Source organism: Myripristis murdjan, chromosome 23, assembly GCF_902150065.1.
Source record: "Myripristis murdjan chromosome 23, fMyrMur1.1, whole genome shotgun sequence".
In the NCBI taxonomy this organism is placed as follows: domain Eukaryota; kingdom Metazoa; phylum Chordata; class Actinopteri; order Holocentriformes; family Holocentridae; genus Myripristis; species Myripristis murdjan.
In genome coordinates, this window is record NC_044002.1 from 5,833,433 (window position 1) to 5,848,068 (window position 14,636).

A 14,636-nucleotide genomic window follows, 5' to 3' on the forward strand; every position below is an offset into this window, starting at 1 on the left:
TTCAGTGGCGTTCAGTGTTACACATTGTAGAGCTCAGTATGATTTTGTTTTTTTGTTTTTTTCATAACTCACCCCTTACAATATTTCATTAAGGCTTTACTGACCCAGAAACTAATAGCAGCACATGGCACCGGTTAATTTGTGTTTTGCTTCTACCAATCCCACTTCCTGGGTCGTGCGAGCCTCGCCGTGGTCTAGAGTTCTGGGAGGAAGCTGTTGAGATGCGGGACGATGTAGTCGGTGTAGTGGCCGTCGATGAAGCCTTTCCCACTGTTGTGTATGAACCAGCAGTAGACGTCGGAGCCGCGCTTCTTATCGCGTCTGTAGTCCTTTTGCCAGCCCCTGCAAGGCACACGAGTTTGAATGGCGTCAGCACACAGCTGCTGTGTTCAGCAGGACGTTTTGTGTGTGTTTTAGCGGGACCTACCTCGTGACAACCAGCCTGTTGCCTTTCACCTCCATGGTGGCCTCCTTCTTCAGGGGGTCGGCTCCTTCGTGGATGTCGTACACGTTCACGTCAGGCTCCGTGGAAAACTGGCCTTGGAGGTCACATACACATTACCGGTTGTCAGTTTTAATAGTCAAACATGAACGGAGCGACAGATTGTGGCTGATTTTGTTCTTTTGTTAACTAAAAACAGAATGAGTAGGATTTTCCTGAAAAATAAACTCATACAAAAATAATCCCTCTCAGTCATCACTTATGAGCCACTAGAAGTGTGTGTTGGTGTGTGTCTGCAGAAGCCCCACCCTCTGCCTTGATTTTTTTTTTTTTTTTCGTAGGACAGCAACATTATATTTTGGATGGTCATTTCATTCCATCTAGAAAATGAAAACTCAAGGTGGATAGCTTAGCCTAGGAGGAGGGGCCAACTTTGAATGTCCAGTTTACGACCCGCAACTAACAAATCCTACTCATTCTGTCTTTAACAATCTGGTATCGTCCAGCATAAGTTTATTTTTGTCCTAGAAATATTATTCAAGTGTGGAGTGTGAGGATATTACTGAACAGCATAGAGGACAGGTTCATTATTTTGGATCCGAGGCCGCATTTACAGATTATCTGGCATCATCCTCAGACGTAAAGAGCATCGTTTCACCAGCCGCTTCACCACTGATCTTGATGTCGATGTGCTGCAGGCTCCTGCACGGCTACAACTGCAGTCAATGGGGCGATCATAAATGGCTTTGAAAAACTAAGAACGTTCTCCTGAAAATGGTATCACAAATCGCCTCATTGACCCCTGTCAGGATCAATGCTGGAGTGACCGGTGAAATGAATGGACGATGCCAGATAATCTGTACATAGGGCCGAGGTTCCACAATGGAGTGTGTGAAATCTGCAAAATACAGATCCAATCCAAGAATATCGCTCTAGACGGCGCACAGTTTAACCAAACAAAGACGAGTCACATTAGAGACCCACCTATGAGCCCGTGGGCCAAAGAGGAGTAGCTGTTGTCGCTGGGGACGTAGATGCCGAGGAAGTCCACGTTGACAGGATGTTTTTTCCACACACGGTGAAGCAGCACCATCACCTGGATATTATCATTTATAGTGATCATAACGTGGGAGTTCTTCACAATGGAAATTTTCACCCTGAAACACAGAAACATTACAAAATGTACCCAAGAATTATTAACTCTTTTTTTTGTGCATTTTTTGAACTCACTGATGGGACTGGCAGGGTTGAGGAGGATAAAGCTGCACAAAGGAATTTTTTTAATGGAAAAATGCATTTGACTTTATCGGCTTGAGTCACCCTATTTGCACAAATCAAATTCTGACTTCGGGTTTGCATACTGCCCCTCACAGATGAAATGAAACGAACTGAAATGATCATTTATCGCTTGAATCTGTCCCACCCTACAGGAAGCAAATCAGTGTGTTTAAGGATGTGATGGTTACCCGTCCTGTGTGATGTCAGCCGTGGCGGTCCAAGTGAAGGAATGGTTGTTGTGGCCGTCCATCAAGCCGATGCTGTTGGTGGTGACGGTGACGCCGATGCCGTCCGGCTGGTAGTAGACTGAGATGGTGCCAAAGTAGGTGTTGAGTTTGTTCCTCTGCGCCCGCTTGGAGGCAACCAGCTCGCCGTTCACCACCACGCCTTCGTGACAGGACAGGACTTTATTAGACAAGAGGATTAGGGTGCCCAGATTGCTCACTTTTCTCATTAAAGGGATAGTTCACTGACTGGATACTGACTGGATGCTCCAAATGCTAAGTGTTAGCCTCCTGCCATTGAGGTGGACTTCCCCGCAGCTAATATTCTTAAAAAATAACCGCCTTAATACCCTCAAATTGCTAAATAAACAAAGTTTGAGGTTGATGATGTGTTGCAGAGGTTTTACAGCCGGAAAAAAATTTGAAGCTGCTCTGGTTGCTCATGGTGGCCCAACACTTTCCTCAGACACTTTAATTTGTCACTCGTCTGTATGTGCCATATGTATTAAACTATGTTTTTATACATATGTCTATAAATATATCTATCAGTAGCAACTATAAAACTGTTCACTACAACACTGTCTGACGCAAAATCATAATAATCTGAATGTATGACATAGTGAGGACATCAAGCTTGTCTTACTGAACTTTTAAGGGATAATACAATACAAGAGAACAACATGTTGAGCTGAAAACCTCCTGTGGCCGTCCTGTCCCTGAATAGTTGAGGCTGGCTGATGTTTCACACCACAAAACATAACAGCTAAAGAATTTTCCTTCACCAGTCGAAAGAAAGTGAGAGACAGAGCCGGAGAAAGAAAGATTTGTAATAACGAATAACGAATCCTCCACTAGGATTTGTCATAAGCCAGGCATCAAACAGTGAAGAACACAAGCATCCAGCACTCAGTGATGATGAGAGCAACATAGCACCACTACTGTACCACATAACAGCTGGGGGGGGCAGTGAAATAATATCACATTTTTCACTATCCCTCAGGTGCAAAGTGCTGCTGTCACAGGCAATCAGTTTGTAATACCTTGGTATAGCAACTGAAAACGTGAGGAGACCGTGGTGGAGACGATTAATAGCCTGTGTCTCATACCATTTGTAGTGAAAGTGCTGGTGTTTTTCCAAATTAAGGGCACATTTCCTCATAAATCTTGTCGCCACTTGTCATCTCCTCCTTGGTAAGTTTGGTTTCACTGTCGGAGGCGACTTTGCCGCTGGCCCCCTGACAGCTTTAACACAGTTTGTGCTGGAGGAACAATGCCCTCTTGCTGCTCAGTGCCGTCAGTCAATCCAGCAGATTTGCAGCCCAAACCATTTTGCTGACACATGTAAAAATGTTGTGTAGATCAAGGCCACAAGAGGCCACAAGAGCCAGTCGCCTTATTAGTTCAAGGTCACGTCTTAAAATAAATGTGGTGCTGTGAAGATTTATTGATGTTAAATTGCTACATGTGTCAACTTTCATATAGATAGTGATTGATATAAAGTTTGGGCTAGGATCAAGAGTAATACATATAGTGGAGAGATGTTTTTTTTTTTTTTTTTTTGTACCTTACCTGTTCCACGGTCGGACACCAGGTTGAGAATGTGCCCAGGCTGGGAGTCGATGTTGAAGCAGACGTCCATCTGGTTCCTGGGCAGGTGGACGATGAAGTGAGGGTCGTTCTCCACTGGAAGAGAGGCACCGAGCTTGTTACACACTTCAGCTGAGAGACTTTTCATGATGTTCAGCGAAGGTGTGTATGCGTTTGGGGCTGAACGATATAGCGTTATGATATCTACGTATGAACATGCACAATATCTTAAAAGGAAACAATATGGACAATATTACATTTAGGGTTAAGGTTGGCCTAAGACAGTGATTAGTCTATTCTGATCGAAAAAATATTTTGTGAAGTGGCTGCATTTTCTATGTCTAATTGGTATTGTTATGCTGTTTTTGAAGAATGCTTAATTTTCAGAGTAGCTACACTTAAAATTTCAGTATGTGAACCCATAGTCATACCGTATATCATATTACTATCGAGATATTTGACATAAATTCCGAGGCAATTTTGTTCATATCATACAGCCCTAGTGAGCATGCATGTGGGGGTGTGTGTGTGTGTGTGTGTTACCTATAGTGATGTGCTCAGGCAGGGCCCCCGTAGCCTGTCTGGGGGTAGCAGGAGTGGTAATCTGGACCCAGGGTGGAGCCTGGTAGACGACTGGCACCACAGGCTTCATAAGAGACGCCGATGCTCCTGTTCCTACGCATGTCATTAAACGCAGCATGAAGCAGGGCGGGAAATATACATCAGGGCAATATTGGGCTTTTATTGAAAAGTAGGTCGCAGTAAATCAGTGTCACCCACGTCTGATATGATGGATATGATGCAGTTTAACTGATTACATATTTAAGTGAGGTCCGGGGACCTCCAGGGGTCCCTGATCAGCTCCCATGGGGTCCTCACCAAAATGAAGACTAGTTTAATTACACTGTAATTTAATTTACTTGAAATTATTACAGTGCAGAAAATATATAAATGTATGAGGGATTGTTTGAACATTTTCTTATTGGTTTAATCTCACCATGATTTGTCAGTGTTAAAGTATGGCATTGACACATCTGAAACCTGAGCAAATTCATGATTTCTTTCAAAATGTGGGGGAAAAGGGTGATTAGAAAATTAGAAAATTCAAAAAAAAAAACTTACTGGAAATATTAGTTAAAAAAAAAAAAAAAAAAAAATATAATATATAATTTTATAATAATTTTATATATAATGATATAATTTAAAAATAAAATTTGTAAAAATTTGAGGACAATTTTTTTTTGAAACCTTGAAAAATAAGAAGACAAGTAAACTGTATTCATAATTATTAAAATTACACATTTAAAGGTCAGATCAGTGATGCTGGACTCGCATCAGATTTCTTGTGTTTGAATGCCTGTGAAAAGCGTCACAGAACATGAAAAAGTTTGCAGACCCCAACAGGAACTGATTCTAATCTAACATTTTGACCAGATCCCAGACATGTGCGTGCATTTATTTTATGATTTCGTTATTTGTGCCTTTGGTTTCAGTGGAGTTTTAATGTCCCATGATGGTCTAATTGCTGTTTCCACAAGCGTAAAGTTCTGGCGGACACACTGAATACCTGTAAACTGATTTACTTTAACTGTCCTAGGAAAGGTTTTATTGTTTTATTAAGGTCAGCACAAAACATCTATCTGTTACAACCCCAAGAATGTCAATGTCAGTGCCAGCCTTCAAAAGCCAGTTTAGCCCTGTGCATTTTGTTCAGACACCTGAGCAGCAGCCTCGTCTGGGGTCCTTCGGGGAGTCGGCCAGCAGCCTCTCACTGGCGTCGTCACTCTCCACCAGCAGAGCGGTGAAAGGAGTAACAAACTGGTGCTCCACGGCCAGAGACAGGATCCTCTGGGTGATCTTCCTCTTTTTGGCAGCTGTCGGAGCCACAGACCTGCAGGAGATCCACACTGCAGCCATCAAATACTGACAAAACCACAACAGAGGCCTTTGGATTATAGAAGAATACTATAAAATGTTCTCAACAGGTCAGTGTCCACTGTCTCTCACCTCTCTGCTAACAGCTGGTTGACAGTGATGTAGGCCCACATCTGTCTGGCGAAGCCCGTGAAGGAGTGCTGCTGCTTGGCCAGCTCTGTGTCCAAATCCATGGTGTCGGCTTCCGTCTCCAGGGAGAGATCCAGACGAGCCTGGAGAGCAAGTGTCAGTTAGTGTTAGCGCTGATGTGTGTGTGTGTGTGTGTGTGTGTGTGTGTTCTTGTGTAGTCATTTTTATGAAGACCAAATAGGTAGAAAATAGGTAGAGGTTTAATTTAAGTAAGGGTTCAGGTTAAAGTAGTACACCATGTCTTTGGGAAACTGGTCTATTTGCAACCAACTGAGTGATGTGAGCATGCACCTAAATCCTCCATGTGTCCTCAGTGGATCATCATGTGGCATCAGTGTCACATCCATGCTTTTAACATCCACTATGTTTAGAGATAATAAGATGCCAGCATTATCCAAAGATGTAAGGCTGAACCTTTAGTAACAAAAAGAGATTTTTTTTTTTGTTTGTTTGTTTGTTTGTTTTTTTTTAAATATATGATATGTTGACTGCTTTATTTTTTGCTGTGCATGGTCTCCGAACACTTAGTCACTTAGTATGGAAACAGGCAAAGTAGTCCCCATTACTTAACAGGAGGCCTATATTATATTTGGACTATGTTTCATTTAGAGTTTATTAATCTCCTACAAAAAAAAATTATATATTCGGATACCACTTTGTTACATATATATGTATATATATATATATATATATATATATATATATATATATATATATATATATATATATATATATATATATATATATATATAAAATCTGTTTATTGAGATTAGAGTTAGAGTGTCAGGGAATGAATGTTTTAAATGGAACATCCTCACAGGGATGGTAATACAGATGTGTGACTGTGAGTGTGTGTGGTTGTGAGTGTGTGTTACTCACAGCAGACGCTGTAGTAATGCTGCTCAGGATGTTGCTGTCAGACGGCAGCACCTTGCCAGCCACCACCAGCTCAGAACCGCCGAAAAATTTGTCGAAGCGGTTCTGGGTGACGTCTGACACCATGTCATCAGGGAACTGAATATTGATCCTCCTCAGCAGAGGGGAGGAAACCTGGCTGTAAAACGTCTGGAGGGGCAGGGAGACAAAAGTGGAGAGGGAGGGGAATGAGACAGTCACAGCCTCAAGTTTGAGGACACAATTTCTGTGAACAAAGTGGAACAAAAACTTTTGACCGACCAGATTTTATTTGATCAGTGTGATAAATTATTAGACACAGGCCCTGAAAGTGAAATCCGCACAGAGAGAACATCGGGTCCTCTAAGTTTGTCCCTGGACTTCTTCCAATTTTTGCTTGATCTTTGTTCTCTATTGCAGTGATAAAACCTGCGAGATCACATTTGGACTTCCTTAGGCCAAGGTATAGTGAGTGCCACTTTTCCGTATAAACGTGACTCTTAAATGAAGGTTTCAAAGTCAGAGAAATGTAACATCAGTCTGGACAGTAAGTGCTAATTCTGCCTAATGGAAGGAAAAAATACTTAACCTCTTCTATGACTGCCCTTAAAGTCAAGTATGTTGGGCTCACTTGCAAAGCTCCTTTCACAGGAAAATTACTTTTTATTATGGGTCTTAAGCAAAAAACTAAAAAAAACTAAACTAAAAAAAAAAAAAAAAAAAAAAAACCTGCACTACCCTGCAGGGCTTTTTTTGTGTCCGAACCCAACCAAAGCCCAAGTTTTTGAAGGTCCTTCATCCCTAGGTTACATTTACTGCCTGAAATAGCCTACGTGTTGCGTTATGCGTCATCATGTAAACTCCGGCCCTATACAGGAACTTGCCCAGAACAGACAATAGGTCCATCATATTAATTTATTTTTCACTAGTTTCATTAAAATAACGCTGATGTGACCAAACCTGGCCTGAACCTGAATATAATATCTAAATTTTTGTCCAAACCAGGCCCAACCCATAGGGTCCCAATGGAAAATGAATAAATGAATGAATGAATGAATGAAAATTTTCTTTATATCAGATAAAGTATCTGAGGGTGCCACTATTCAACCTGTCACTACATTTAGATTGTGTTGTTATTTAACTCTGTACAGGGATGTTATTTTCTTCAATGTAAAAAATGATCAGATTCATGATTGGTCAGGGGAAAGGTTTTCCGGGGCGCTGTCATACCCGTAACTGTTCTGCAGCATCATGATTGGCGTAGATCCTCTGGGCCACGCCTCTGTTCTCCATGGCGATACGTTCCAGGAAGTCATAGTCTACGTCAAAGCCGATGCCCAGTGAGAAGAGCGAAAACTCCTCCCTCATCACCCGCTTCACATTTTTCTGGATGGTGCTGAGCTTAATCTCTCCTGAAAAGAGAGAACGAGCAAGACAGAAATGGAAGATGGTGGAAAAAGACACATTATACAGACCTTCAAAGGCACTAATTATGCTTTACAGTAGCTATGTACATCATTATCAAAAAGACTGCTTGGGTCACTTGGTGTTACTTATTTACAGGCTCAGCACTGGAGATGGGATGCTTTTCTCTGTAGTATACCTGCATAAGCTAATAGGAGTCTCAGTGACATAATGGAACACCACACTGTCAGCAGGTGAGATGAGACTGAAATCTGTGTGAGAAAGACAGCTGTCTGGACACAGGAAATCGTATATGTGGACAGGGAAAGTCACAGGAATAAGGTGTGTCAGTCTCACCAACAGTAGGATCTCCATCAGACACCAGAATGATCATGGAGACAGAGCGAGGGTCGATCATCCCTTGATTGGATGCCTTCAGCAGCATCTGCACTGCCCTCATCAGTGCCTCATTGATGTTAGTTCCTGGGGTCAACCGGAAATAAAGGGCAGTCATTGACAGAGATAGACAAATGTTTGATATCGGCAGTTCTCTTTTCATGTTATTTATCTGGTCATCATAGCATCCAAAGTCTTACAAGCCCTCAAGGATATTGTTAATTCCCCTGTTTTCTTCCTCATCAGCAGTGTCTCACCTCCATTTGGTTTGATGTTCTGGATGTATTTTTTGGCCTCTCCGATTTGGATGGAGGAGCCAGGAACTAGCTCTTCACTCCAGCAGCGCACATTATGGTTAAAATCGATGATGCTGAAGTGGTCGTCTATTGTCAGGTCATCTAAAATAGCCTGCATAGCCTCCACAGTCTGTAAGAGAAGAGTGAGTAGTTTGGTATTTTGGGCGTCCTGAAGTGTGGCCACATCATGACAGTGTTTTACAATGGAGGGTTGAAGAATGAGTGAGATAAAATGAAAGGGACAGGGAGCACTGTTGGAGGGGTCAGAGTGCACAGATCTCCATATAAACTCACCAGGACAGTGACCACGTACCTGCTTCATCTTGACTCCCCACATCGAACCACTGACATCGATGACAAATACAATGTTTTTGGGAAGGGGTGTGAGGTTGGATGGTGCAAAGAAATGGACGAAGTGGCCATCAGACACCTTGAGGAAACAGTGCAAGCTTGAGCAACAATTATATCCTTTCTGCTTCTGTCAAAATCATTCTAGCTGTACACACAGAACAATAATGGTTCTAAAATGGTTCTTTAAAAGGCTGTGGTTCCATGAAGAGCCATCAACTACTAAACAAGCACTTTATTTAGTGGATGGCTCCTCATTTGAAAGTACCATAAGGTACCATGGTCTCAAAGGGTCTTTATGGAAACAATGGCATGATTCTGAAGAACCATTCTAGGTTGTAGTTAGCACCTTTATTTTTCTGTATGTATGCCATATTACACCTAAATAGTTTGTACATTTACACTTGGATGGCATATTTGTGCTTGAATGTTCAAACATGTGATACCTGTAGCTCCCCAGCGTTGCTGTCTCTCTCTACATCGTATTTAACAGTGAAGATGCCATCTATAGCACTGGTAGTGCAGTTGTCACACTTCTTTTGCTGCTGTACAGTGGGCTTAAAGACGATATGAGCCTGGGGATGGACACATACATGAGGACTATTTGGGTGCTGAAAAGCCTGAATACAATCAAGAAGAGATGAAGGCATAAAACAGAGTGTATTATGTTACCTTATCTTTGGTGAAAGTCTTTTTGATCAGTTCATTGAACTGATCCCCAAGGGTGTTTGGTGTTTCTACCATGGAAATGCCCTTTGGCTCATAGATGTATACATCCACCTAGACAGAGGTCGGGTCAAGGGTAAATGCCAAGTGAAATACACATACACAAACACAATCCCATTCCTATAAATAATAACCCCCTTCACCTGGAACTGTGGCACCAGTCTTCCAGGCTGCAGGTGCAGTGTGTGCTCATAGGAACTCAGTTTCCTGTGCATCATTTCCTGGTAGTGGAGCTCAAACTCAATGTTACTGCCAGGGGGAACGTGGACTTCTGTCTTAAAGGTCTCCATGTCCTGGGAATTAGCCCTGGCAGGAAAAATCATATCAGTCTCTTTGCAGAATCTGGCAATAATACCCAGTGAATCTCTGAGATTCTTATACCCAATCCAAGAGGCTGGTCCAGTACCTGACAATGCCTGCTGCCTTGCCTCTGGCCCTGGCCTGGGCATACAGATTTCTGGCAACGGTTTTCTCTTTCACCGAGCCAACAAATGTTATCCCATTCACGTTCCTACACAAAGGAAGCAGTTAATTTTCAAAGTTAAAGAGGCGTATGTATGTACATGCTGTGTACAGTGGATTGCTTGGGTTGTGTGAAACTGGAATATTGCTCACATGGTGAAGTTGGTGATGAATGCTCGTTTGGGGATCTGGACATTGAAGCCGATGCTCTGGGCTTTGGAGCCAGAGTTGACCACCGAGCTCCTGACAGTGGTGTGGGCAAAGCGTGAGGTGATGCGACTCTCGACCTTGTAGCTCTTAACAGTAATGTCCTCTCCCCGGATAGCCTGTGCATGCAAACACAGAACATGTGAAGAACTGAAAAGCAATAAGAGCAGGACCTGGGTGTCAACATCTCAGATGCAACCAAAAATGCTACTTTTCTGACATCTTAGACTTGTCTCATTCTCAATCTGTTTTTGACTTGGACTTGTCTTGTTCTTGGCCACTACTTGATAATAACCTTTTTCCATCTATGTAAATATTTTCAGAGATATGTTTTTCTCCACCTGATCCATCTTAATCTATTTTCCCCTCAACACTAAAAACAACTCAAGGGGCTACACATATGTGTATTATGTAAATGTCCTCAAACTTCAGTGCATTGATTAATCAAAATTCTATGCACTAAATAGTTCAATGTTGAAGACTCGAGCACAGAGCTCCTTCAGATTAATCTATATTTTTTCATCTGTAAGAAACTCCTTATTCATTATTTAAATCTGGAAAGATGTAAAGTGCTTATTGCCAATTTGGCCTTGATCTTGAATTCAAGATCAAGACGAATTTTGCTCTAGTTTCAGTCTTGACTTGATCAACCTCCTTTATATCTTGGTCCTAGATTGAATTAGATTCAGTTAAGGTGGTCTTGATTACAACTCAGGTGAATCTATCAGGAATATGCATCAAACATGGTTTGCCTCAGTTTGAAGCTCTTTACAGTTCACATCTCTGTAGGAACAAGTTTGCCATGTTTTATCTAGGACTTCACCCAACCTGATCAGCATGCAATAATACCCCAGCCACCACTGGTCACATGTACATATTTTAATTAAATGTGTTTTTTACTTTGTGTTATTGTACATTATGCATAATTCAGTCTTTGTATCGTAAAACAGAATGAAGTTAACTCAAAGTCAGTCCTGAGAATCTTCTCAGTTGAATCCACCAACACATTTTCTTACATTTGCAAACATGTGAGCAGCCCTAATGCTATAATAGTGACGGCAGCCACTGATGAGATTTCACTGTCTGCAACTCAAGACTCATGGCCTTCTCCACATGCCCTGCCAGATAGATAATCTTTCTCAAGCAGAAATCCAAGACATAATGTTCAAATAAATGCTGGGTGGTGGAGGTCATGGCAAATTTAAAACTAGACAGACCGAAGCTCTCAGTTTGGCAGTTGCTTTAAATTGTTTGGAATCTGCACCACATCCTAAATCCAACACAAATGAATCTGTGTTTAATTTTATTTGTTTCATCTTCTGTATGTTATTTATCTAAATTAGACTTGGAACTGAGTGCTGTATCAACCTGTTTGTTCCAAAAAATATTAAAAATATCACAGTTGCAATATGTGATTAATTGGCAGCACAGTCATGATGTTATCACTCATGGAGAACTCTTCAAGAAAATGGCATCTTTTCATTATACAACACATCCCAAAGCTAAATGAAAATGATCTTGTCATGGGTTGAGTCGACTTTGGAAACTACTCATCTAACACTGCCAAAAACACCGAAATAGTAGATTGTATCAAAACATACTTCTCATGACTGCCACTGATTTCATTACTTGGGGAGAAAAAGAAAAACTTGCTTCTATGCAGTAAAATGAAGCAGAGCGGGATTAGCAGAGAGTGAAGTCAATAACCTGTCAGTCACGGGAATCTCTTCAAACAGCAGCATATTGACTATCAGATAAGGTTAAACTCTGTCACAGTGGAGAGGGCTTCAACAACAAGCAGACAAACGCACCTCAAAGTCTTCCTGCTCCTCACTGGTCAATATCGCTCTCTGAAACAAACAAACACATACACATATGCACATCTTCAGCCTCACATTGTCTCAAGAGAAGATTATCAACCAAGAAACTGCTTTTCACAAGTTAGAGATGACATAGGGAATATGTTTACAAACTGCGTGGGTTACTGGCCACATTGGATGAACGGTGTTGACTAAATCTGTTTGTGTGTCATCAGTACAAGACAGTTCATGGATCAATGACTGCAACTATTGCAACATCAGTGACAAAAGCAAGCCCACAATTCATGCTTAGGTATTATACAATCAGACATGTACATAATCAGGCTCAAAAGAAAGAAAACGTCTCACCCTGTTCCTTTCCTGATGATCCTGCAGACCTGACTGGTGGAAGAAAAGAAGGGGTGTTGATCACTGAAACCCTCAGATATAAAAACTTTATTTAACCAGACAAATTGACTACATTCTTGTATTTACAGCATCAATCTATAGGGGAATAGCTCCTGGTATGTTCCATGTGGCGATAGACATAGTACAGTAGTAAAACCAGATATGTGATTTTGATTCATGCTTATAAGGTACACCAGTTTGACGCCACCTACAGCGGTAAATGCTATGAATTTTACTTTTTAAGATTTATACCAGCCAAAAAGGTGCATAAGCACTGCTCTGCAAGTAAAAATGACCTTCTCAGTGGGTTTACCCTCCAATCCACCCCTGTTTATACCCTTCAACTCACCGGCTCTCCCTCCCATTCTCCATCGATGACAAACTCAAAGCAGTGGCTCTGGTGGAGGAGAAGCAGCCCCAAAAGCAGCAGCGGTAGTCGCCTCATATTTCCAGGCCTGTTGGCTCAACCAGGCAACCCTCAGAGATACAAACGGCACAGTGAGATGGTCCTTCTGCCTGCAGCCTTCTTCGAAACAGAGAACCCCAAACCGAGGGTTAAAATCCACTGAACTGATTGACTGCCTGCCCCAGTCAATATTTGTTGTGTTTCACGTATCCCACAGAAGAGAAGGAAACTTTGAAACTTGACCTGTTGTGTGGGCAGGGTAAATAGGACATATCTGGGCCATTCAGGTGTAGATCAAACAACGCCTTCAGATCCCAGTCCTAACCCTGACATTGTTTCAAGAACTTTGACTGATGTTGGCTCACATTTGGCCAGAGGTCATCTTGAGGCATCTGTGTGTGTGACACATGCATGACAGCTTTATAACAGACTATGTGGGGTATATAGTGCAGCTGAAAAGAATACAGAAAAATACACCCAAACATCAGTCCATTTCAGGAAGGTGTAATGTTGCCATATGGCCACAAGATGGCACCAACGTAGGCCTGATTGTAGTGACGCCTTTATGTTTCCTCTTGTTATGGTATAATATTTAAAAGATGATTTTCCTCCTTTTCTGGCACTTGTAAGTATTAACATTTTATATTTCAGGCATTTATCTGACCAATGTGACTTACCATTAGTGTAATGATAACAAAAAAAAAAAAAAAAAAAAAAAAAAAAATGAGTAGGAAACAAACCTCCAGTAACACTTGTAGCATAAAGAACAACTTTCGGCTTGTGGGTCATGAGTATCTGGTCACATAGGAAATAAGGAGTTCAAAGGTCAGGGCCTTAGTGTTTATATTTATTGTGTGGCTACAGAACAATCATGTAAGAAAAAAGACCATGAGCTAAAGAGATATTTGCAATTGTGTTTTGTGTTTAGTAGTGTAGAGTAGGCTACAAGAGTGTTTGCATACCATATGTACTTTAAAATAATTTACAGCCTTTAAAAACTATTTTGTGTGTTTATCTTGTACATTTTCTCCTTAATGTTGAACAGATAAAATTGGTATCAATTTACAGTTACATTTTTGCTATGACACTAATTATACCAGAGGGGAAATGGGCCCAGGCAGCCTGCTAGCTGATGGACACTCAAATAGGCCCCATTATAATGGCAGAGAGTCATGCTGCCTTAAAGTGCTCCTCATAAACTCCATTAACCGAGGTTTGCAAGTCAGAAGAGTGTCTTGTCACACAGTCGGGTGCTTTGAGTTGGAAATAAAAATGAAATGGACTCCAAAGAAAGTATTTTTTTTTATCCTAAGGGGATAAGAGAGTTCACGGGAAGGTTGGAGTCTATTCCAACAGGCGCAGGGAGGAAAGGCAGGGAAACACCCAGGGCAGATCACCAGTCAACTACAGTTCATTAGACATAACATCTAATTGTAAAATGCATCACCTTTACTAACAGTGTTGACATGCTTTCCAGGCTCTTTGCTCCATAATTTTACATCATAGGAAGCCCATTTCCCCAGCTGTAGACCTGTTTCCCACTGTGTCACCTGTGTGCGCTTTTTTACGATTGCAATAATTCCGACTGCACTTGAAGACAACAGCAGCCGAGACTGCTATTCATTCACAAGCAGGACTGAAAGTACAGCATCTCTGTCCCTGTGGGTGGGTGTGTTTCCCGAGTCCCCCCTCCCT

General features: G+C 41.6%; 1 protein-coding gene across 1 annotated transcript; it reads right to left on the reverse strand.

The window, feature by feature from the left end:
• Positions 1 to 44: 44 nt before the first annotated feature.
• On the reverse strand, positions 45 to 12,980 carry itih2 (inter-alpha-trypsin inhibitor heavy chain 2). Its single transcript, XM_030046279.1, has 21 exons — positions 12,885 to 12,980; positions 12,497 to 12,529; positions 12,140 to 12,178; positions 10,275 to 10,447; positions 10,066 to 10,170; positions 9,803 to 9,965; positions 9,606 to 9,713; positions 9,380 to 9,508; positions 8,899 to 9,015; positions 8,547 to 8,715; positions 8,251 to 8,376; positions 7,720 to 7,901; positions 6,475 to 6,660; positions 5,539 to 5,678; positions 5,250 to 5,422; positions 4,075 to 4,206; positions 3,514 to 3,627; positions 1,909 to 2,107; positions 1,427 to 1,599; positions 428 to 539; positions 45 to 342 (listed from the first exon to the last, which is right to left on the reverse strand). Exons 1-21 carry the CDS (start codon positions 12,978 to 12,980, stop codon positions 195 to 197), a joined length of 2,817 nt encoding a protein of 938 aa, XP_029902139.1. The 3' UTR covers positions 45 to 194.
• Between the last annotated feature and the right edge of the window lie 1,656 nt (positions 12,981 to 14,636).

Excerpts from the sequence above, each read along its gene's own strand:
- itih2 (XM_030046279.1), bottom strand. The coding sequence starts at position 12,980 with ATGAGGCGACTACCGCTGCTGCTTTTGGGGCTGCTTCTCCTCCACCAG. Across the intron at positions 7,902-8,250 it reads TGATGGAGATCCTACTGTTG|GAGAGATTAAGCTCAGCACC; the intron begins GTGAGACTGACA and ends CTCTCTTTTCAG. Across the intron at positions 5,423-5,538 it reads AACCAGCTGTTAGCAGAGAG|GTCTGTGGCTCCGACAGCTG; the intron begins GTGAGAGACAGT and ends GATCTCCTGCAG.